Source organism: Leucopleurus acutus, assembly GCF_964270905.1.
Source record: "Leucopleurus acutus genome assembly, chromosome: 5".
NCBI lineage: Eukaryota > Metazoa > Chordata > Mammalia > Artiodactyla > Delphinidae > Leucopleurus > Leucopleurus acutus.
The window spans coordinates 34,867,386-34,893,247 of record NC_139147.1 but is presented as its reverse complement, the minus strand read 5'-3'; the positions used below and the strand labels follow the sequence as shown (position 1 = coordinate 34,893,247).

Here is a 25,862-nt window from a genome sequence, read left to right as displayed (position 1 = left end):
TATATGGCCTTTATTATGTTGAGGAAAGTTCCCTCTATGCCTACTTTCTGCAGGGTTTTTATCATAAATGGGTGTTGAATTTTGTCAAAAGCTTTCTCTGCATCTATTGAGATGATCATATGGTTTTTCTCCTTCAATTTGTTAATATGGTTTATCACATTGATAGATTTGCGTATATTGAAGAATCCTTGCATTCCTGGAATAAACCCCACTTGATCATGGTGTATGATCCTTTTAATGTGCTGTTGGATTCTGTTTGCTAGTATTTTGTTGAGGATTTTTGCATCTATGTTCATCAGTGATATTGGCCTGTAGTTTTCTTTCTTTGTGACATCCTTGTCTGGTTTTGGTATCAAGGTGATGGTGGCCTCGTAGAAGGAGTTTGGGAGTGGTCCTCCCTCTGCTATATTTTGGAAGAGTTTGAGAAGGATAGGTGTTAGCTCTTCTCTAAATGTTTGATAGAATTCGCCTGTAAAGCCATCTGGTCCTGGGCTTTTCTTTGTTGGAAGGCTTTTAATCAGAGTTTCAATTTCAGTGCTTGTGATTGGTCTGTTCATATTTTCTATTTCTTCCTGATTCAGTCTTGGCAGGTTGTGCATTTCTAAGAATTTGTCCATTTCTTCCAGATTGTCCATTTTATTGGCATAGAGTTGCTTGTAGTAATCTCTCATGATCTCTTTTATCTCTGCAGTGTCAGTTGTTACCTCTCCTTTTTCATTTCTAATTCTATTGATTTGAGTCTTCTCCCTTTTTTTCTTGATGAGTCTGGCTAGTGGTTTATCTATTTTGTTTATCTTCTCAAAGAACCAGCTTTTAGTTTTATTGATCTTTGCTATTGTTTCCTTCATTTCTTTTTCATTTATTTCTGATCTGATTTTTATGATTTCTTTCCTTCTGCTAGCTTTGGGGTTTTTTTGTTCTTCTTTCTCTAATTGCTTGAGGTGCAAGGTTAGGTTGTTTATTCGAGATGTTTCCTGCTTCTTAAGGTGGGCTTGTATTGCTAGAAACTTCCCCTTAGAACTGCTTTTGCTGCATCCCACAGGTTTTGGGTCGTTGTGTCTCCATTGTCATTTGTTTCTAGGTATTTTTTGATTTCCTCTTTGATTTCTTCAGTGATATCTTCATTATTAAGTAGTGTATTGTTTAGCCTCCATGTGTTTGTATTTTTTACAGATCTTTTCCTGTAATTGATATCTAGTCTCATGGCGTTGTGGTCAGAAAAGATACTTGATACAATTTCAATTTTCTTAAATTTACCAAGGCTTGATTTGTGACCTAAGATATGATCTATCCTGGAGAATGTTCCATGAGCACTTGAGAAAAATGTGTATTCTGTTGTTTTTGGATAGAGTGTCCTATAAATATCAATTAAGTCCATCTTGTTTAATGTATCATTTAAAGCTTGTGTTTCCTTATTTATTTTCATTTTGGATGATCTGTCCATGGGTGAAAGTGGGGTGTTTAAGTCCCCTACTATGAATGTGTTACTGTCGATTTCCCCTTTTATGGCTGTTAGTGTTTGCCTTATGTATTGAGGTGCTCCTATGTTGGGTGCATAAATATTTACAATTGTTATATCTTCTTCTTGGATCGATCCCTTGATCATTATGTAGTGTCCTTCTTTGTCTCTTTTAATAGTCCTTATTTTAAAGTCTATTTTGTCTGATATGAGAATTGCTACTCCAGCTTTCTTTTGGCTTCCATTTGCATGGAATATCTTTTTCCATCCCCTTACTTTCAGTCTGTATGTGTCTCTAGGTCTGAAGTGGGTCTCTTGTAGACAGCATATATAAGGGTCTTGTTTTTGTATCCATTCAGTTAATCTGTGTCTTTTGGTGGGAGCATTTAGTCCATTTACATTTAAGGTAATTATCGATATGTATGTTCCTATTCCCATTTTCTAAATTGTTTTGGGTTCGTTATTATAGGTCTTTTCCTTCTCTTGTGTTTCTTGCCTAGAAAAGATCCTTTAGCATTTGTTGTAAAGCTGGTTTGGTGGTGCTGAACTCTCTCAGCTTTTGCTTGTCTCTAAAGGTTTTAATTTCTCCATCAAATCTGAATGAGATCCTTGCTGGGTAGAGTAGTCTTGGCTGCATGTTTTTCTCCTTCATCACTTTCAGTATGTCCTGCCACTCCCTTCTGGCTTGTAGGGTTTCTGCTGAGAGATCAGCTGTTAACCTTATGGAGTTTCCCTTATGTGTTATTTGTTGTTTTTCCCTTGCTGCTTTTAATATGCTTTCTTTGTATTTAATTTTTGACAGTTTGATTAATATGTGTCTTGGCGTATTTCTCCTTGTATTTATCTTGTATGGGACTCTCTGTGCTTCCTGGACTTGATTAACTATTTCCTTTCCCATGTTAGGGAAGTTTTCAACTATAATCTCTTCAAATATTTTCTCAGTCCCTTTCTTTTTCTCTTCTTCTTCTGGAACCCCTATAATTCGAATGTTGGTGCGTTTAATGTTGTCCCAGAGGTCTCTGAGACTGTCCTCAGTTCTTTTCATTCTTTTTTCTTTATTCTGCTCTGCAGTAGTTATTTCCACTATTTTATCTTCCAGGTCACTTATCCGTTCTTCTGCCTCAGTTATTCTGCTATTGATCCCATCTAGAGTACTTTTAATTTCATTTATTGTGTTGTTCATCGTTGCTTGTTTCATCTTTAGTTCTTCTAGGTCCTTGTTAACTGATTCTTGCATTTTGTCCAATCTATTGTCCATTCTATCTCCAAGATTTCGGATCAACCTTACTATCATTATTCTGAATTCTCTTTCAGGTAGACTGCCTATTTCCTCTTCATTTGTTAGGTCTGGTGCATTTTTATCTTGCTCCTTTATCTGCTGTGTGTTTTTCTGTCTTCTCATTTTGCTTATCTTACTGTGTTTGGGGTCTCCTTTTTGCAGGCTGCAGGTTCGTAGTTCCTCCTGTTTTTGATGTCTGTCTCCAGTGGCTAAGGTTGGTTCAGTGGGTTGTGTAGGCTTCCTGGTGGAGGGGACTAGTGCCTGTGTTGTGGTGGATGAGGCTGGATCTTGTCTCTCTAGTGGGCAGGTTCACGTCTGGTGGTGTGTTTGGGGGTGTCTGTGGCCTTATTATGATTTTAGGCAGCCTCTCTGCTAATGGGTGGGGTTGTGTTCCTGTTTTGCTAGTTGTTTGGCATAGGTTTTCCAGCACTGTGGCTTGCTGGTCGTTGAGTGAAGCTGGGTGCTGGTGTTAAGATGGAGGTCTCTGGGAGATTTTCGCCGTTTGATATTATGTGGAGCTGGGAGGTCTCTTGTTGATCAGTGTCCTGAAGTTGGCTCTCCTACCTCAGAGGCAGAGCCCTGCCTCCTGGCTGGAGCACCAAAAGCTTTTCATCCACACGGCTCAGGATAAAAGGGAGAAAAAGTAGAGGGAATTAGTAGAAGTATGAGGAAAGAAAGAAGGAAAGGAGGGTAGGAAGGAAGGAAGAAAGAAAGAAAGAAGCAAAGAAGGAAAGAAGGCAAGAAGGAAAGAAAGGAGGGAGGGAGGGAGGGAGGAAGGAAGGAAAGAGGGAAAGAAGGAAAAAAGACAGAAAGAAAGAAGATACAGTAAAAATAAAATAAAGTATAATAAAGTTATTGAATTAAAAAATTCTTTAGAAAAAAAAGAAAAAAAAAAGGGACGGAAAGAACCTTAGGACAAATGTTGGCAGCAAAGCTATACAGACAAAATCTTACACGGAAGCATACACATACACCCTCACTAAAAGAGGTAAATGGGGAAAAATCCTAAATCTTGCTGTCAGAGACCACCTCCTCAATTTGGGATGATTCGTTGTCTAAAGGAGGGAAGGAAGGACGGAAAGAAAGAAAGAAAGAACGAAGGTAAAGTATAATATTGTTATTAAAATTAATTATTAAGAAAAAAAATTTAAAAAAAACATGGACGGATAGAACCCTAGGACAAATGGTGGAAGCAAGACTATACAGACAAGATCTCACACAGAAGCATACACATACACATTCACAAAAAGAGGAAAGGGGAAAAAATCATAGATCTTGCTCCTAAAGTCCACTTCCTTAATTTGGGATGATTGGTTGTCTATTCAGGTATTCCACAGATGCAGGGTATATCAGGTTGATTGTGGAGCTTTAATCCGTTGCTTCTGAGGCTGCTGGGAGAGATTTCCCTTTCTCTTCTTTGTTCTCACAGCTCCCAGGGCTCAGCTTTGGATTTGGCCCTGCCACTGCGTGTAGATCGCTGGAGGGCGTCTGTTTTTTGCTCAGACAGGATGGGGTTAAAAGAGCCGCTGATTGGGGGCTCTGGCGCACTCAGGCCGGCGGGGACGGAGGGGCACAGAGTGCGGGGCGGGCCTGCGGTGGCAAAGGCCGGCGTGACTTTGCACCAGCCTGAGGCGCGCTGTGCGCTGTCCCGGGGAAGTTGTCCCTGGATCCCGGGAACCTGGCAGTGGCGGGCTGCACAGGCTCCGCGGAAGAGGGGTGTGGAGAGTGACCTGTGCTCGCACACAGGCCCCTCGGTGGCGGCAGCAGCAGCCTTAACGTCTCCTGCCCGCCTCTGGGGTCCGCGCTTTTAGCCGCGGCTCGCGCCCGTCTCTGGATTCCGCGCTTTCAGCCGCGGCTCGCGCCCGTCTCTGGATTCCGCGCTTTCAGCCGCGGCTCGCGCCCGTCTCTGGATTCCGCGCTTTCAGCCGCGGCTCGCGCCCGTCTCTGGGGTTCGCGCTTTTAGCCGCGGCTCGCGCCCGTCTCTGGAGTTCCTTTAAGCAGCGTTCTTAAACCCCTCTCCTCACGCCCCAGGAAACAAAGAGGGAAGGAAAAGTCTCCTGCCTCTTCGGCAGGTGCAGGCTTTTCCCCGGACTCCCTCCCGGCTAGCTGTGGTGCACTAACCCCTTCAGGCTATGTTCAAGCCGCCAACCCCAGTCCTCTCCCTGCGCTCCGGCCTCAGCTCGCAGCCCCGCCCGCCCCGGCGGGTGAGCAGACAAGCCTCTCGGGCTGGTGAGTGCCGGTCGGCACCGATCCTCTGTGCGGGAATCTCCCCGCTTTGCCCTCCGCACCCGTTGCTGTGCAGTCTTCCGCAGCTTCGAAGCTCCCCCCTCCGCCTCCCGCAGTCTCCGCCCGCGAAGGGGCTTCCTAGTGTGTGGAAACTTTTCCTCCTTCACAGCTCCCTCCCACTGGTGCAGGTGCCGTCCCTATTCTTTTGTCTCTGTTTTTTTCTTTTGCCCTACCCATGTACGTGGGGAGTTTCTTGCCTTTTGGGAGGTCTGAGGTCTTCTGCCAGCCTTCAGTAGGTGTTCTGTAGGAGTTGTTCCACGTGTAGATGTATTTCTGGTGTATCTGTGGGGAGGAAGGTGATCTCCGCGTCTTACTCTTCCGCCATCTTCCGCCTTCTCTCTAATCCATTTTTTATTTTATTTTATTTATTTATTTTTTTTGTGGTACGCGGGCCTCTCACTGTTTTGGCCTCTCCCGTTGCGGAGCACAGGCTCCAGACGCGCAGGCCCAGCGGCCATGGCTCACGGGCCCAGCCGATCCACGACACGTGGGATCCTCCCGGACCAGGACACGAACCCATGTCCCCTGCATCGGCAGGCAGACTCTCAACCACTGCGCCACCAGGGAAGCCCTCTAATCCATTTTGAGTTTATTTTTATGTATGGTGTTAGGGAGTGTTCTAATTTCATTCTTTTACATGTAGCTATCCAGTTTCCCAGCATGACTTATTGAAGGGACTGTCTTTTCTCCATTGTATATCCTTGCCTCCTTTGTCATAGATTAGTTGACCATAGTTGCCTGGGTTCATCTCTGGGCTTTCTATCCCATTCCATTGATCTACATTTCTTTTTTTGTGCCAGTACCATATTGTCTTGATTACTGTAAATTTGTAGAGTAGTCTGAAGTCAGGGAGTCTGATTCCTCCAAGACTGCTTTGGCTATTTGGGGTCTTTTGTGTCTCCATACAAATTTTAAGATTTTTTTGTTCTAGTTCTGTAAAAAATGCCAGTGGTAATTTGATAGGGATTGCATTGAATCTGTAGATTGCTTTGGGTAGTATAGTGATTTTCACAATATTGATTCTTCAAATCCAAGAACATGGTATATCTCTCCATCTGTTTGTATCATCTTTAATTTCTTTCATCAGTGTTTTATACTTTTCTGCATACAGATCTTTTGCCTCCCTAGGTAGGTTTATTCCTAGGTATTTTATTCTTTTTCTTGCAATGGCAAATGGGAGTGTTTCCTTAATTTCTATTTCAGATTTTTCATCATTAGTGTATAGGAATGGAAGAGATTTCTGTGCATTAATTTTGTATCCTGCAGCTTTACCAAATTCATTGATTAGCTCTAGTAGTTTCCTGGTGGTATCTTTAGGATTCTTCATGTATAGTATCATGTCATGGGCAAACAGTGACAGTTTTACTTCTTCTTTTCCAATTTGTATTCCTTTTATTTCTTTGTCTTCTCTGATTACCATGGCTAGGACTTCCAAAACTATGTTGAAAAATAGTGGTGAGAGTGGACATCCTTGTTTGCTCCTGATTTTAGAAGAAATGCTTTCAGTTGTTCACCATTGAGAATGATGTTTGCTGTGGGTTTGTCATACATGGCCTTTATTATGTTGAGGTTCCCTCTGTGCCCACTTTCTGGAGAGTTTTTATCATAAATGGGTGTTGAATTTTGTCAAGAGCTTTTCCTGCATCGACTGAAATGATCATATGGTTTTTATTTTTCAATTTGTTAATATGGTGTATCACACTGATTGATTGTGCATATTGAAGAATCCTTGCATCCCTGGGATAAATCCTACTTGATCATGGTGTATGATCCTTATAATGTATTGTTGGATTCAGTTTGCTAGTATTTTCTTGAGGATTTTTGCATCTATATTCATCAGTGATATTGTTCTGTAATTTTCTATTTTTGTGGTATCTTTGTCTGGTTTTGGTATCAGGGTGATAGTGGCCTCATAGAATGAGTTTGGGAGTGTTCCTTCCCCTGCAATTTTTTGGAAGAGTTTGAGAGGGATAGGTGTTAGCTCTTCTCTATGTTTGGTAGAATTCACCTGTAAAGCCATCTGGTCCTGGACTTGTGTTTGTTTGAAGATTTTTAATCACAGTTTCAATTTCATTACTTGTGATTGGTCTGTTCATATTTTCTGTTTCTTCCTGGTTCAGTCTGGGAACGTTATACCTTTCTAAGAATTTGTCCGTTTCTTCCAGGTTGTCCATTTTATTGGCATAGAGTTGCTTGTAGTAGTCTCTTAGGATGCTTTGTATTTCTGCGGTGTCTGTTGTAACTTCTCCTTTTTCATTTCTAATTTCATTGATTTGAGCCCTCTCTCTCTTTTTCTTGATGAGTCTGGCAAATGGTTTATCTTTTTTTTATCTTCTCAAAGAGCCAGCTTTTAGTTTTATTGATATTTGCTATTGTTTTCATTGTTTCTATTTCATTTATTTCTGCTCTGATCTTTATGATTTCTTTCCTTCTGCTAACTTTGGGTTTTGTTTGTTCTTCTTTGTCTAGTTCCTTTAGGTGTAAGGTTAGATTGTTTATTTGAGATTTTTCTTGTTTCTTGAGGTAGGCTTGTATTGCTGTAAACTGCCATCTTAGAACTGCTATTGCTGCATCCCATAGGTTTTGGGTCATCATGTTTTGTTGTCATTTGTCTCTTGGTATTTTTTGATTACCTCTTTGATTTTTTCAGTGATCTCTTGGTTATTTAGTAACCTATTATTTAGTCTCCATGTGTTTGTGTTTTTTACGTTTTTTTCTCTGTAATTTATTTCTAATCTCATAACGTTGTGGTCAGGAAAAATGCTTGATCTGATTTCAATTTTCTTAAATTTACTGAGGCTTGATTTGTGACCCAAGATGTGATCTGTCCTGGAGAATGTTCCATGTGCACTTGAATAGAAAGTGTAACCTGCTGTTTTTGGATGGAATGTCCTACAAATATCAATTAAATCTATCTGGTCTATTGTATCATTTAAAGCTTGTGTTTCCTTATTAATTTTCTGTCTGGATGATCTGTTCATTGGTGTAAGAGAGGTGTTAAAATCCCCCACTATTGTGTTACTGTCGATTTCCTCTTTTATAGCTGTTAGCAGTTGCCATATGTATTGAGGTGCTCCTATTTTGGGTGCATGTATATTTATAATTGTTATATCTTCTAATTGGATTGATCCCTTGATCATTATGTAGTGTCCTTCCTTGTCTCTTGTAACATTCTTTATTTTAAAGTCTATTTTATTTGATATGAGTATTGCTACTCTGGCTCTCTTTTGATTTCCATTTGCATGGAATATGTTTTTCCATACCCTCACTTTCAGTCTGTATGTATCCCTAGGTTTGAAGTGGGTCTCTTGTAGACAACATATATATGGGTCTTGTTTTTGGATCCATTCAACGAGCCTGTGGCCTTTGGTTGGAGCATTTAATCCATTCACATTTAAGGTAATCATTGATATGTATGTTCCTATGACCATTTTCTTAATTGTTTTGGGTTTGTTTTTGTAGGTCCTTTTCTTCTCTTGTGTTTACCACTTAGAGAAGTTCCTTTTGCATTTGCTGTAGAGCTGGTTTGGTGGTGCTGAATTCTCTTAGCTTTTGCTTCGCTGTAAAGGTTTTGATTTCTCCATTGAATCTGAATGAGATTCTTGCTGGGTAGAGTAATCTTGGTTGTAGGTTCTTCCCTTCCATCACTTTCAATATGTCATGCCACTCCCTTCTGACTTGTAGAGTTTCTGCTGAGAAATCAGCTGTTAATAACTTTATGGGAGTTCCCTTGTGTGTTATTTGTCTTTTTTCCCTTGCTGCTTTCAATAATTTTTCTTTGTCTTTAATTTTTGCCAATTTGACTAATATGTTTCTCAGCGTGTTTCTCCTTGGTTTATCCTGTATGGGACTGTCTGCACTTCCTGGAGTTGAGTGGCTGTTTCCTTTCCCATGTTAGGGAAGTTTTCAACTATAATCTCTTCAAATATTTTCTCGGGTCCCTTCTCTCTCTCTTCTCCCTCTGGACCGCTATAATGTGAATATTTTTGTGTTTAATTTTGTCCCAGAGGTCTCTTAAGCTGTCTTCATTTCTTTTCATTCTTATTTCTTTATTCTGTTCTGCAGCAGTGAATTCCACCTTTCTGTCTTCCAGGTCACTTATCTTTTCTTCTGCCTCAGTTATTCTGCTACTGATTCCTTCCAGTGTATTTTTTCATTTCAGTTATTGTATTGTTCATCCCTGTTGGTTTGTTCTTTAATTCTTCTAGGTCTTTGTTAAACATTTCTTGCATCTCCTCATTCTTTGCCTCCGTTCTTTTTCCGAGGTCCTGGATAATCTTCGCTATCATTAGTTTGAATTGTTTTCCTGGAAGGTTACCTATCTCCACTGCAGTTAGTTGCTTTTCTGGGGTTTTATCTTGTTGCTTCATCTGGTACATAGCCCTCTGCCTTTTCATCTTGTCTCTCTTTCTGTGAATGTGGTTTTTGTTCCACAGGCTGCGGGATTGTAGTTCTTCTTGCTTCTGCTCTCTGCCCTCTGTTGGATTAGGCTATCTAACAGGCTTGTGCATGTTTCCTGATGGGAAGGACTGGTGGTGGGTAGAGCTGGCTGTTGTTCTGGTGGTCAGAGCTCAGTAAAACTTTAATTGGCTTGTCTGCTGATGGGTGGAGCTGGTTTCCCTCACTGTTCGTTGTTTGGCCTGAGGCAACCCAACACTGGAGCCTACCCGGGCTCTTTGGTGGGGCTAATGGTGGACTCTGGGAGGGCTCACACCAAGGAGTACTTCCCAGAATTTCTGTTGCCTGTGTCCTTGTCCTCATGGTGAGCCACAGCTACCCACTGCCTCTTGCAGGAGACCCTCCAACACTAGCAGGTAGGTCTGGTTTAGTCCCCTGTGGGGGTCACTGTTCCTTCCCCTGGATCCCAACGTGCACACTACTTTGTGTGTGCCCTCCAGGAGTGGAGTCTCTGTTTTCCCCATTCCTGTTGAAGTCCTGCAGTCCAGTCCTGCTAGCCTTCAAAGTCTGATCCTCTAGGAATTCCTCCTCCCATTGCTGCACCCCCAGGTTGGGAAGCCTGACGTGGGGCTCAGAACCTTTACCCCAGTGGGTGGACTTCTGTGGTATACGTGTCATCCAGTTTGTGAGTCACCCACCCAGCAGTAATGGGATTTGATTTTATTTGGATTGCGCCCCTCCTACCATCTCATTGTGTCTTCTCCTTTGTCTTTGAATGTGGCGTATCTTTTTTGGTGTGTTCCAGTATCTTCCTGTCAATAATTGTTCAGCAGTTAGTTGTGATTCTGGTGCTCTTGCAAGAGGGAGTGAGAGCACGTCCTTGTACTCCACCATCTTGAACCAGTCTCCTCAAATACACTTTATATGCCAACTGCCAAATTTAGTTCTCCAGTCCTCACCTCTGTTGTGAACTCCAAACAGTGCCTATTTGAGGTTGGGGTATGTAATACATATCTCATTCTTAACCTGTTCCAGATTAAATATCTGATCTTATCTTCTAACCTTCTTCTCTTGCTATCTTCACTAACATAATAGATGACATCTCCATCTTCCAATTGTTTAAGCCATCTGCCTTATACTTGACTTTTCCCTTTATGTCCCCACCCCTATACTCTAGCTATCAGAAAACCCAGCCACTGGTAACTTCAAAATATATCCCCAATCTGGCTGCTTCAACTGCTACCACCATGGTCCAAGTTGCTGTTTCTCACCTGCATTATTTCATTAGGTCTGTAACTGGTCACTCTATTCTCTTGTCCTCCTTCCCTAGTTTTCTTCCCCCCACACATGTGGACCACTTTCTGCACAGTATGTAAAGTCATCTTTTTAAAATTAAAGTCAGATCATGTCACTCTCTTGCTCAGAACTCTGATGATTCCCCGTCCCTTTCGGAATAAAAGCCAAATGTCTTACATTGATCCATGAGGCCACATATAATCTGGTTCTTGGCCAACTCTCTGAGCTCATCTCTTTCTTGATTATTCCACTCCAGCCACACTAGAGTATTTGCTCACTGCTCCATGGAATCTGCTATCAGGAGCCCCACTGCATACTAAGCACTGTACTGTAGCGTGGGAAACTAGATGGTCAGAGCCCCTGCCCTCAAGGGACATATAGTCTAGAGAGGAAGAGAGATAGTAAACAATTCATCACCAGGGTGATTTTTTATTTAAAAGCAAAAGTTGATGCTATGGAAGACTGCAGTATTGAGATTTTTATATAGGTTAAGAAAGGCCTTCCTCTTGGGAGTGATTTTTGTTTCCTATTTCACGCTGACTAGAAAACTGTTTTTAACACAAACCCACGTGCATGTGAGCTTCCCGTCTTTCCGGCTTGGGTGATGACAGGACCCGCTGGTACTTGAGGCATTCCAATCTGGGAATAAGTAAGTACAGGAGAAATGGCCTCAATTAAGCACCAAGGATATTCAAAGAAGTATTCTAAGAGCCCTCACAATCCCAACCATGCATGCTTAAAGGGATGGCCAGGTATGTGGACAGGAATGACCATACCCCTCAAACTAGCTAGGCTTGGCGATGGAAATCAGAAGCTCTGAGTATAGAGAAGTGGAATTTTACTATCTACCTACTCAAAATGTGAATTTTCATTGTGCTATAAATCTACAATTAACAGCCAGATTTATTTTTTTATTGAATGCTTTTAAAAATGCCTAATAACAACTATTAAGCAACTTTGATTTATATCTAAGTATTATATCATACTACATTTGTACGTTTGAAGTATCTAGTACTGTGCTGGTAAAACAATTGATTCTCAGTAAATGATTGGCTGTTTGGTTTAAATATGATGTGATCTTGTTTTTGCTGTCTCCTTTACCTTAAGCCGTTTTGGAACGCCTGAAGAGCTGAAAGAACTGGTTGACACAGCTCACTCAATGGGTATTACAGTCCTCTTAGATGTGGTACATAGCCATGCCTCAAAAAATTCAGAAGATGGATTGAATATGTTTGATGGGACAGAGTCCTGCTACTTTCATTACGGACCTAGAGGGAATCATAATCTTTGGGATAGTCGATTGTTTGCCTACTCCAGGTACGTACATAGAATATGGAAATGTCTTAATTGTTTAAAAAATAATTCAAGGGGGCTTCCCTGGTGGCACAGTGGTTGAGAGTCTGCCTGCCGATGCAGGGGACACGGGTTCGTGCCCCGGTCTGGGAGGATCCCACATGCCGCGGAGTGGCTAGGCCCGTGAGCCATGGCTGCTGAGCCTGCGCATCCGGAGCCTGTGCTCCGCAACGGGAGAGGCCACAACAGTGAGAGGCCCGTGTACTGCAAAAAAATAAAAAATAATAATAATTCAAGGAATTTTACTAAATTCATTGTATGTATACTCTCTCACTGGTATTTAATTTTTTAAAAAAATTTATGAGAAATGTTTAACATACTAATAGAATTTACCTTGTTTTGATTAGCACATGTATTAATGGTAAGTTGCACTAAATTTCGGTTTTACAAATCATACGCTATTTAACATATATTGGTTATATTGCTCCTTAAAAGGTTAATGTGAATAATTTTTTGATATCTAAAAAGTACTTTATCAGTTTGAATTAAACATAGCAAATCACCTTTTAATAGAAGAATACACATTGTTTTAAGTAGGCCATTTTTTAAAAATCATACTTTATGTTTTGCTATCTTAATATTACCATGTTTTTGATCGCAGCTAAATCTTAATATTACCATGTTTTTGGTTGCAGCTAAACTATAATAACAACTAACATTTATTAGTATGTAATATGTCAGGTATGGTGCCAAGGATTTAGATATATTAGCTACATATTTTATTTATTCTGCACAACAATTCTACTTACATGTGGTAAGTACTGTTGTTATGACCATCCCACAGATAATAAACTAAGGCTTAGTGCTAAAACAATTCCTTAAGATTAAATACATCTCTGACTTGCCATCTAATTAGAAGGGTGTTTTAGGTGATTAAATCTAAATTCCAAAATATGGCAAAAATGTTGTAAAATAAAAAATACTATCAGCTTGTATCCATTTTTTATCATAAGTGAAAATATAATGAAAATATGATTTCAGGCATATTAAAAGTAGCAGAGTGTCAAGTAATGTATAACTAATTTTTATAATATTTCTGAAAGAGTTTAATGAATTTTCTGTTGGATTTTGTACCATAAATAAATATGCACATATCTGGAAAACAAACAGTGTAGAAAAATGCTTCAGCAAGGAATTTGATAAAATGAAAAATTCTAATGTTTCAGCATAAATTAGATGACTTTTTTTTTAGATGACTTTTATATGGAGGAAGTTGTTTTGCTTCACTCTTTTCTTATTATCATGCATTATTTTATATTTCATAGCTGTATAGGAATCACTCGTGCCAGATGAAGCAGCATAATATATGAGAAAAGACACAAGAGTTAGAAGCAGGTGGCAGGGTTCCAGGCCTAGTTTCACTCTGGTACAAATCGATTAATCATTCTGGTTCTCAGGTTTTCATTATAGGAGGAGGCAGAGTTTTGGGATTAATACAATTCCCTCTGTAAAAGTATTTTGTATTTGTGTCACCTTTTGAATATTGCTTTTTATACTGTAGATTTATAACGAGTAAAAGGGACTGAACCTGTGCTAATTCTATAATATGATTCTTAACAATTTCATTATTGAGTAAATCTTGTCAAAGTAGCTTGTGGACAAGAAATACAATTAATTGAACCTTCTGGTTCATATTTGGATGAATAATGTTGACTCTATCCTGTAGAACTGTGTCTTATGAAAGAAATACACTAAATTGTTAAATTTTTATGTTTTGAAACTATTCTGTGGAACTGTGTCTTGAAAAGAAATACATGAAGTAGGTGGATTTTTATGTTATAAAATGATTCTTTATTTTATTAAAATATTTATTATAGGGTATTTTTCTGTATCCTGAGCTCTCAAAGTCCATTTAAAGTTATCCAGTTTTCTAAAGAAAGGGAATTATACATAATTGTCTTAAAACAATTCTATTGTTTATATTACCGAAATTAAGGCATATTTAATATTGCGTTGGCCAAAAAGTTTGTTTGGGTTTTTCCATGTTACCGAAAAACCCGAACGAACTTTTTGGCCAACCCAATACTTAGTTTCTTTTTTATTGAATTAACTATTAATCTTTCTAAGGTGCTTACTTTTGGTAAATAACATGTAGTATGATTTTAGCTTGTTATTTTTTTTATCATGACTTTTCGGGGCTGCATTATGTCATGTAGGCTTAGACCTCCGTAAATATAGTTCCATTTAAAATGTATTTCTATTATTCAATATGTGGTTCTATTTGACAATATTTAAATTCTCTAATTTTTATAGAATTAGTATTTTCCATATAGGTTTATGCTTTTAGTTACAACATCATTAAACAATATAGATAAATCCTACAAAACCAAATTTAAAAAGTTAAATCACCAAATTTAAGCAAATAATTCTGTAATATTTAGGTTTTTCAACTTATAACATACTAAAGATTCTAAAATTCTTTGAATTATTTTCTCAATACTGTGTTGTAATTTATTAAAAACTTTATTGATAAAATTTATGTTAGCCTGATGAAAGTGTACTGCATTTTTCTTTTTTTTTACATTTTCTTCCTTCTATTCTAACTAGTTATAGCATATGTAATATAACATTGTTTTGGTGTAATGCGAAAACCATTTTTATAATCGGCGTTCATGATGAAAGTCCGATGCTGTTTTGGTTATTTATTGCTGCTTAACAAACCAGCTCAAAATTTAGTGACTTTGGACAACAGCAGTTGTTTATTTTACTTCCAGATCTGCAATTGGAGCATAGGTCAGTGTGACATTTCTTCTCTTCCATGTTACGGTCTGGGTCTGGAAACTGACATGGCATCATTTCTGCTATAAGCTATTGTCCAGTTACAGATTCAAGGGGCATAGACCCTTTTATTTCAGTGACAGGAGTATTAAAGAATTTTAGGGCTAAGTTTTAAAATCCCCACATCTAACAAGTTTTAACCACACACAGTAAATATGCCAATTCACAAATTCAAAAGAGATGTATTGAAATACCTATGTGGAAATATTGTTATTTTTCTCAGCTGTATTTCTGTGGTAGAGAGTTTGTGTGAAATAGGCAATTTTCAAAAAATATACTAATCATTATAAAACTAATAATGCCATTTTTGTTAATTAGAAAATATAAAAAGGCATAGAAAATCCAAAATAAAAATTATTATTCTTTATAAATAACATTATTTTTATGTGGCTGCACTTAATGAGTATTCTTTTCATGCATATAAACACAGGAAAACCCAAACCTTTACGATTACTCTATACATAGGATAACTATTCGTCTATAATTTTGGGCTTGTTCCTTATCCAGATGAAATCAGAAACAACAATCTATACTTCATGTTTTAAGATATAAACAACAATTTATACTTTACTCCTTGCCTTTGATATGTTGATTAATATTATACTCCATTGAAAAGTAGATATAAAAATGGTACAGGGTTTGCCTAAGGCCCTAATAAACCTCTTTTTTGAAAACTTGTAATAATTTTTGAAATTAAGAAAATGTTGATCTTATATAGAATCAGCTTCTGTAGAGATATGTTGCTGATGCTCATTTCATTCTATCTGTATGTCACAACCTGTCACCATTTATAATCTCTGATTCAAGTGTCATCATCAGAGTTATCAGAATTAAATCTCTCTGAGTAATACCAGAGATCCTGACTGTGCTATTTCATTACCTGTTATGAATAAATTTCCAATCAGGAGCTGCCCATGTTTTAATTTTCTGTCTACTCGGCTGAACTGCCTTCTAGCTCTGCTAAATTACTAATGACAGTTCATAACAGAGGTCGGGTTGTTCTTTCTTTAGTTGGTAAAGAGAACTTCTTGACAAATCTGTCACCCATAAGTTTCAGAAATTTCTAGAGTGAGAAATAATGGATATAATTTAATGGTCTCAGTTTTAAATTGTATTTTGCATATGTGTCTGGCACTATGTAAATGCACTTGATAAAATAACAAGACAACTGCACAATTTGTGGAGCTTCACAATTATTATACTGTACCCTTTACTAAAGCTTGGAATGAGAACAGTTTCTTTGTTGAGTATTTCCTTCAAAGATAAGGTATGAATCTCAAAGGAGATAGCATAGTAGAGCTCATGCTCATTTCCCCGCCCCCCCGAATCTTACATTTGGGTACAAAAGTAGTGTAATCATATTCTGTCAGCATGAGTTTGTAGTGTGACAACTATTAGGCAGGAAGATACTCTTATCTTGAGTTATTAGACTTCCTTTCAGAAACAAAAAATGAATCCAGTTTGATTTTTTAAGGTCATAACCACATGGAATAAAATATCCTTTAGTACATACACTATAATATGTGGATCTTTTTAATCTTGCTAGATCTTTTCCACGAGTTAGAATGTGGAAGGAAATTCATGGGGCCTTCCCTTCTGAGAGTGGATATTTGAATCTTAAATATTCTGTGATATCTTATGTGATGTTTCTTTTTTAGTTTGTCAATATAGTGAGTTGCATTTATTGATTTTGAATGTCAAGCCAATCTTTTTTTTTTTTTTTTTTTTTTTGCGGTATTCGGGCCTCTCACTCTTGTGGCGTCTCCCATTGCGGAGCAGAGGCTCCGGGCGCGCAGGCTCAGCGACCATGGCTCACGGGCCCAGCCGCTCCGTGGCATGTGGGATCTTCCCGGACCGGGGCACGAACCCGTGTCCCCTGCATCGGCAGGCGGACTCTCAACCACTGCGCCACCAGGGAAGCCCTGTCAAGCCACTCTTACATTCCTTGGATAAGCCTTCATAAACATAGGTACTAAAATTCTAAAGAAAATTTTGTCATATATTTATATGATATTACATCACGACAATCAATTATTAATGATGAACCTTAATTTAAGAATTATTGTTCATTTATATATTAATGAATGAATATATGACACCATTATGATTAGCAGGATATTTAAAAACTAAGCATCCAGGACCTGAATAGAAACCTCTAAAATATTATTATTATTATTATTTTTTTGTGGTACGCGGGCCCCCCACCGCCGCGGCCTCCCCCGTTGTGGAGCCCAGGCTCCGGACGCGCAGGCTCAGCGGCCATGGCCCACGGGCCCAGTCGCTCCGCGGCACGTGGGATCCCCCCGGACCGGGGCACGAACCCGTGTCCCCTGCATCGGCAGGCGGACCCCCAACCACTGCGCCACCAGGGAAGCCCTAAAATATTAATTTTTAAGAGAGCTTTAAAGTCATATGCTGCTTTGTGATTTCTTAAAAGCAAACAACAAAAAGCAACAGGCCATTGGGTGAAATAATAACTCTTTTTTGCTATAGTAGAAATGGCACAATAACACAGAAAAATAGCATAAAAAGGGTAAATGTGTTCAACTTTTGTTGAAAACAGGTATTATCTGGAAAAGTTTTAGATTCATCTAGGACACATTGCTAGATATATATGCTTGAAATTTCTGTGCATATGCTTATCAGAAATTTGGGATAAAACAAATACAAAAAACTCACTCCCTTCAGGGTATAGGTGACATTTTAACAGTTAACTTGAAGTAACTGCTTTCAAAGAAAGTTTAGCTATGGGGAAACCATTTGGGGAAAATATCAAGAAAAAGTTTCCATCTTCGTGATTTTATTGCCACAAATGATTTCAGTCATAAAAATTCTTTTATTTGCATACACATGAATCTTGGAGCATTTTTTGCCAAGTTTCTAAAATTGTTCCAATTATAGTTTGTCTTAAGCCCATTGGTTATGCTTATAAATATAATTATAAATATAAATTAATCCCCTTGTGGTTAATTGGCAAGATCACCTAACTAACTTCAGGGAAAATGAAATATACAATCCATATTTCATGAAAGATGGTAGATAGTGGAAGGAGTTGGAAAAAAAAAGTTTTATAACTTAATAAAGATAGCCATTGATTCTCTTCTTTCATTTATATCTATGTATTTTAGTGAACTATTATAGCCAGGACGAGCATTAAAATCACCTATCAAAGCAATTTTAAGTTTACCCAGACCTTGATTATTTTATCTTTATTTTTAGTTTCTTTTTGTGGATCTATTAATATATTACTAAAGTGGTATATATACAATTAAAAAATAAATACACATATGGAGGAGTGTGCTGATAAGGCACACAGTCAAAAAAGTTTACAAATAAGTGCTTAGGTAAATTAAGGTTAACGTCAAAGATTTCTTTTTTAAAGAAGAAGAAACTTTTTTTTCTGATCAATTCATTCATAAATTTATTGAATAAACTTATTGAGCATTTACCCTATGTCATATCTTTAGGGAGACGATATTTTCTGTATATTTAAACTAGCACAAAACCCTAAGAGAAAGTATATGTTTTAATTTCTTTGGATAGATTTCAGAACACTGAATTTTTTTTTTAATTGAAGTAATACAGTATCATTTTAGACAAATACCTTTCCTATTTGCTTAATAAAAAGCAAATGATGAAAGATTAAAAGACAATTTCAGACATAGATTTAGCAAACAGTTAACTATTACAAAGGGAGTCGGACAATTAAAAATAAACTAAGAATAACTTACATAGCCTATTCATTAAGAATGTTAAAATTTCACAGTAAGATTGTTAATAATGCTGGATGTCCCATAAAAAGTCTTTCTGTATTCTTCTTTTACAGAATTTTCTCTCTTCCTTTTAGTAATTTTTCCTTGTTTAAACCAGAACCTTATTTCAGCTTGATTGAGGCAAATGGTTAAATCTATTTCAAAGAAGGTAGAGTTAGATTCAAAATTCAGACAGGCTAATTTTCTTTTGTAAAGGCGATTAAGGAAGTTGCTATATCAATCTAATCTGTCTGGATTTGAGTTTGAGTGGTAGAAATACTACTTCTCTTACAGGGTTTATGAGATTATTCAGTCTGGCAGAAAGGTTTCCATTGCTGCAAAGCACAGCACTGGAGTAAGGATTTACAGTCTTTGTGTAAACTTTGTTCCTGGTATTATCTGCCTCGTTTATTCCCACAAGTCTAAACTTTAAGTGCACAGGGATATCGTGAAAATATCTTGAGTATTTAGGTCTTACTCACCTGTAACATTCACCTTCTCAAACGCAAACTCACTCTAAAGTAGGACTCTTCTTACTTGGTAATTTACCTTAAATTTGAAAATGTCGAGCATGGCTTCAAAAGCAGCATTTTTAACTTCAGGCAATGGTACATGCTTGTGAAAATGGTCCAAAGGTCCCTATTCAGTGGTTGTTTATTTAAGTCTGCGAATTTTGTTGAGTCTATAATAATAATATCTGGGTTTTTCTTATGACCTTTTTAAACAAGCAGGTAAAATGTGAAAAAAAAATCCATTTTTCTCTTTTTATCTGTGTGTAACAAAACAACTTGTTTAAGCATGTCTGTTCTCTAGGTTATGGACTAGCAGTTTTGAGGTTATGAAGAGATATTTCATGGTTCCCTAGCTGAATGATTTCCTTAGTGTTATGCTGCAGATAAATAACCTATGTTATAGTGAGCCAATTCTTTTCAGAAAATATAGGTATCTTAAAATTTTGGAAAGGCACATAATTTATAAGTAACATAAAAACTATTTATTTTTGAGGGTCTCCCCCTCCCCCCATTCATTTGGACTAGTGATCAGGCATATTTTTCTCAAACTTCTGAATTTCCCATCCCAGTTTTGTGGTGGTGAGATATCTCTATTTGGTCTTCATTCTGCTTCTTTTTCTTTCACTGTTAGTAAGACAAGCCATCAGCCTCAGGATTTATTTCATTGTCTTTTTTCAGCTTAAAATATCTCCCCAAGATTAGACCTTTGCCTGTGTAGCCTTTCAAAATTCTCTGTCTGCTGAAAGCATCACTAAAACTCAGGGACAGTTATAGTTAACATTTTCTCCCAGTGCTTTAGGAAACAAAACAGCATAATAGCCAACTTTTCTAAGACTTAAGCTCTATTCTCAGCACTGTGTAAAGAATGGCAAACGAGGCCAACTAGCTGTTCAGTGGGTTCATCTGATCTTTGTGAGGGATGATGGTCATGATGACTATAGTGATAATCTTTATTAAGGATCATTCAATTTGGAGGCATTAGGTGCCTACCTACCTTATTGAACTTTCTTCTCTGACAACCTGAAATAAAATATCTCCTTCAGTCTTCTGCCATTTCCTATCTCCTGTCCCTACCTATTTTTTTTCTATTGCAATTATCACCATGTTACATTTGAAAACGATACTTATTTTTTAAATTTTAGTCATATATTTGTTGTTTATGTATTAAATGTGGAAGTAAAGTTAATATTTATTGTTTCTTATAGAAAATATTTTAAGTAAAGCAGTCTGTGTTTCTCTTTCTCTCTGTCTCATAAACTTTTCATCATCAAATTTGTTTGCCATGAAAGTGACACTGCAAAGTGTTGACTTGGTGTGGTTACCTGTTCTTTAGAACTGAATTCAGTGAAGAAAGCTATCAAAGATACTTCCAACCAAAATGATGATGATAATAATAAATACTACATATAGTTAAGATATAAAAGATCTGACATAATATAAAATAAGTGGTTTTAGAATTACATGGCCTTTACCTCTCTGATCTTACCAAGCTGTTTAACACTTAAATCTTGGTTTCATGGATGAAGAGCTCATAATGTACCACAGGGCAGTTATTAAAACTATATAAAATAACATCATTGAAAATGCATGACAAGCTAAATATAGAATATTATGAAGAGTTTGGAGTTGTACTTTCAGATTTTTACTAAAGATGAAAGCAGGGCTTAACTCACAAACCAGGCAGGTAACTGAGGGAAGCAGGCCAGGTGGTGGTCTTGGCAACCCAGAGCAAACAGGTCTTGTTAGAAGGGGCTCCCACTCACAAGTTCCTGCTGGTTGTTACCATGTGAAGCCACATCTTCCAGTTCTTTGAGAGAAGTCAGAAGTCCACATTTTATATGAAATATCCCCATTTTTAAATGTCTGCAATTAATTTAAATTTTTGAAATTATTGTTCAGACCAAAGGAACACACATTTGGGATTGATATAATCTCTGGGCCTCTAGGGCTATCTCTGGACCCTGAGATGTACCTTGGGTTAAGAGAGTATCAGATTCTATGAAACTTCCAAAATTAGGTAGTAAATTAGGTACTGAGTCAGATAGGATAATAGGACAATGATACTTTTATAGTTTAAACACAACATTGTAATTCAACTTTCTTTGGATTATAAATGGGTATTTTATAAACCTAAACTGGTAGTATGACACTGTCTCTCAGCAGAATTATGTTGACATCTCCTTTATTTTAAGTAGCAGATGAATCAACAAAATAAATGCCTTTTAAGATCAGGCTCAATAAGTCAATATTCACATTTAGTGAAGAAATCTACAGAGTTAAAATTCAGTAACCTTTATTTATTGTAATGCCTTGCATCTAAGTTGTAAGTAATTTCTATAAATGTAGTTACTGACTTTTGGGGGCATAATAGAGAATGGGTAGAGGCCTGGGCTTTAGGTAGCAGCCTGGGCTCAAATACTAGTTCCACCGCTTAGAGTGTAACCACAACCAGATTAGTTAATCTTTCTAAATTTAGTTTCCCCATCTGTAAAATAAGATTCTAATTGTATCTCCCTCCTGTGATTGTGAAGATTTAGTGACACACTTATCCTGGTGCCTGGCTTGTAGTCATGATAATCGCCATTGTTACCAACATTGCCATATCATTGTCACAGTCTTCTTGTGGGTAGATTAACCAGCTGACCTATTCCTCTGAAACGTACTTAGAGGCTTGAAGACAAGCAATAACAATACTTTTCGTGAGCCAAATATGTGCCATAATCGCTGTGAATCTTTACTTGTTGTGGTCTCACACTCTTTTTTAAAAGCACATTCAACTGTTTTCTTGGTAGAAGCCCCAAATTAGGAACGTTTGTGGAAATGACCTAGCGTGATCAACATCTAACAGTATTGAGAAATCACAGCCAAGAGAAATGGTAGAGGGAGAAAGCCCATCAAGGCCAGAAACCAGAACTGAAAGCACAGCGATGTGAGGCCCCTCAGGTGCAGCAGCAAACAGTTCCACACTCTGTCGCTCTGGGCATCATTAGACTGCACTATAGTATAATAATTGATCATAATGAATGTGAGTCATTAAAAAAACTTTAAGTCATGTTCAAAAATGTCTTTTTAGGCACTAGGAAAAAGTAAAATGTTATTTCAAAGTATTTTCGTTAAAAATGTTAAATTTTTAAAGGCTATTTTAACGATTAAGTTAAAGTTATCTGTCAACTATTTTTTAATAGCGTTACTGCGAAGATTTTAACTATGTGGAGTACTTTGTTCCCCTCCAATGCAGAATAAGCAAAGCATCCCTCTACTTGTTATTATTTTTAAAATTTTCAGGTGCGGAAGGCATTTTATTAAACAGTTATTGGATTAACTACCCTGATTCTTTCGCCTTTTAAATCCAGGGCCTTCTGATCTATTTCTTAGGATAATATCTTATGGTACTTTGTTGTGAGAGGGAAACAGAATTTTAGTCTCAGGACGTAGGTTCTAAATCAGATTGTTCAGTCTTTCCCAATAATGGAGTTAGGGGACAAATTTTTCAGTATAATGGCTAAGCTGTTTGCTATAACAGTACCTAGATTAGCTCAGGCAGGAAGGGCCCACTTAGTTCTTACCATCTCCTGTCTCTTCTTTCTATTTCACATGGCCATTGATGTTGTGACAATGATTATGAGTAAGGAGATCACACCTTTATGTTTGTTGTTTGGAGCCCAGGCTGGACTAGCATGTCCTCCTGATATCTTCCTTCTGACAAAGTGTTATTATTAAGCGTTGCCTTATAATAATCTGGCATGGGCTTTGCTTGACTTTCAGTTTTTCCTCCTTGTTTCTGCCATGGGCTAATCGACCAGCTTGTGTGGTTATATCTGAAAGGCTATTAGAAATTGCCCATCTCTTTATCTTTTCCCAGCACTTTCCGGAAGTGAGGTATCTAAGATCTCCTGTAAAAGAAGAGAATTCGGGGAGTTTAGTGATAAAATGGAGAGATGAACACTGTCAGGTCATAGAGGTGGCGAGAGAGGCACTCAGTACTGCTGTCCCTGCTGACCACCTGGTACAGGAGACTGCTGTGCTGCCAGGCTGCTGGCTGGTGGGGTCAGAAGGAAAAACGGGAAATTATATGTGAGGTGTGCACAAAATGAGTGTGTAAACTACGAACCTAATCGTCCTGCTGAGAAACATATAGAACAACACTGTCCAAAAGAAATATAATGCAAGCCACATACATAATTTAAAATATTCTAGTACTCATATCCATCTCTAAAACGATGATTAAAACGGAGCTTACCGGGCTTCCCTGGTGGCGAAGTGGTTGAGAGTCCGCCTGCCGATGCAGGGGACACGGTTCGTGCCCTGGTCCGGGAAGATCCCATATGCCGCGGAGCGGCTGGGCCCGTGAGCCATGGCCGCTGAGCCTGTGCGTCCGGAGCCTGTGCTCCGCAACGGGAGAGGCCACAACAGTGAGAGGCCCGCGTACCACACACACACAAAAAATACGTGCAGTTCTTAGAACAGTTCCTGGCACATAATAAGAATTAGTTATTATTTCTTATAACTTCCATGGTTTGTTCCACAACTTCTTTGTTGATCTCAAATTTATGTATTATACAAACTCTGAACATACATCCATCGAACCATTACAGTTCCTCTTTATATTACTACCAAATTATTTCTCAAATCCAGATCCTCTTTCCTACCTCTGCCCTGCGTTAAACGCTCTTATTTGATTATCTACCTCCACTGTCTGCTCTCTTACATGTTAATATGTATTTTACTATACCGTTTTTTGGATTGCATTATTATTTAGTTTACTTTTCTCCTCTACACCAGGCAAAAATACAAGTTTCAGCAAAGCAAAGGCAGTGTTGTCTTGTTTCTGCCTTTATCCCTCAAGACTAGAACAGTGCTTGACTTACTTAAACACAAATTTGTTGAATGGATAAAGAAATGAATGAATACATTTATGTTTTCTAAGGCTCCCAAATTTAGAATATAGGTCTTATACATCTTGTAACCCTATTGTTTAGCACAGTATTTCAGAGTCTACCGGAGAGTAGACTGTCAAATATTTGTTCAACTGAGTAAAAAATGAAACTCGTTATCTCTACAGAGTCTTACTTATTGAATATTTTAGGTCCTTTTATTCCCAGATATAGCAAATGGTATTTCAGTTAATTCATGAAGTAACAGTGGCATCCAGATCTGTCACAGCAGTTTGTTCCATGTAACTACTATAGAAAATGATCCACCAGGGAGGAAAGTTCAGGAGGATATCCATGTGTGTCATATCCATGAGTGTTCAGTGCTCAAATAAATTTGGAAAACCCTGAATTAAATCAAGTTCAACACATTTCTTTATAGTTGAAATTCTTGGAATCTTAAATTAGCTATTGTGTATTTTGAATCTCCAAGTAAGTGCTGCACAATAATACTTCATTTCTCAAATGTCTTTGACCTTGAGGCACTTCAATGCACTTAGAAGAGATTTTTTAAGAAATCCTAACATCGAGGTTTTGAAGGACCTGCCTCTGGTCTCATCCTAACTTTCTCTTCCTCTCATTCATTAATCTCTAACCATTCTGGTCCTTTTCTTGCTTTGGAGCCTCTATGCACGCTTTTCCCTCTGCTGGAGTATTGCCTTTGTATGGCCAGCTCCTATTTATTTTCCAGTCCACATTGTAAAAGTCCCTTCTTACCTTCAGCAGTCTAAAATCAATCCCCTGGAATGCTTGCTCATGGCTTCCTCTCTTCATTCTTCACTTATTTATCATAATCTGTAGATAAGATTTGCAATTATATTTGTATTTTGTATTTTAAAATAGTGATAACGTATTTTTCTTTTGATCTCATCTTTAGGAGATACTTTGTTGAGTGTGCGTATGTAAATTCCATATTATAAACACTGTTAATGGTGGTTTTACATTTTTGTAAAGAATATCCTATTTGAAATTTGTGTCCTTGTAAGAAGCTAAAAATTTTCACTAAACCCTTAAATACTAAAGGTATAGTGACATTAACTTGTGGTAGTTAGTGGATGGAACTAGGGTGGGTTTGCTTTGGCATCCAAGCTATGGGCTGTTCCTTACAGAGTAGTGCTTGTCACCATTTTAATTCTTTATTTTATTGAAATCTTTCATTTTCATCTCTTCTTGATCACTCTCAAGCTCCCATCAACATATAGTACCATTTACTTGTAGTTTACATTTTAGAGAAATGAAGCTTTTTTTACCATTTTCTCAAGCAGTAAGTAATAGCACAACCTGCTTCAGGATTTACACTAACTTAAACAAAATACTATTATCAGTCTTCCCCCATCAGTCCATCAAAGATTCATCTGGCTGCCTTTGTTATTCTCCTAGTTCTTCTCTTTGTCCTCTCTCTGTCTCTCTCTCTTCTCTTTCCCTGTCTCTCTCTCTCTTTCTCTTTTTCTGTCTGTCTGTCTCATAGATCTCAGCTGTACATTTGGCAATTTAAATTTTGTGATATTTAAAAGGAGATACCCAACAATAAAAAAATCATGGATTTTACTTTTTTATTCATGCTTATCAATTCTACAAAGAGCTAAGGGAAACTTGTCTCTATGTTCTTTTTAAAAGTCTTAATATATAGACTCCACTTGCCACAAGCAGACAAGGTGTAAAATATTAAAATAGAGGCAGTGCAAAAGTAAGAACTTCACTCAGAACCAAATACTCTGAGGAGATGCTATCCTCGGTGTCTAGATTAGATAGTCATCTGTGAATTGATGAAGACCTAAGAATTTCTCCCATCAAGGCAGGAGTGAAGCATTCCGGTTT

The 25,862-nt window shown here is 37.8% G+C and overlaps 1 protein-coding gene across 1 annotated transcript in view; it reads left to right on the top strand.

Moving 5' to 3' along the window:
- Positions 1-25,862, top strand: part of GBE1 (1,4-alpha-glucan branching enzyme 1) — a 297,767-nt gene that overhangs the window by 147,325 nt on the left and 124,580 nt on the right. Inside the window, exon 7 of the mRNA XM_082840201.1 lies at positions 11,826-12,035. Within this exon, the coding sequence (XP_082696327.1) occupies positions 11,826-12,035 (210 nt within the window). The remainder of the gene's footprint in view (positions 1-11,825; positions 12,036-25,862) is intronic.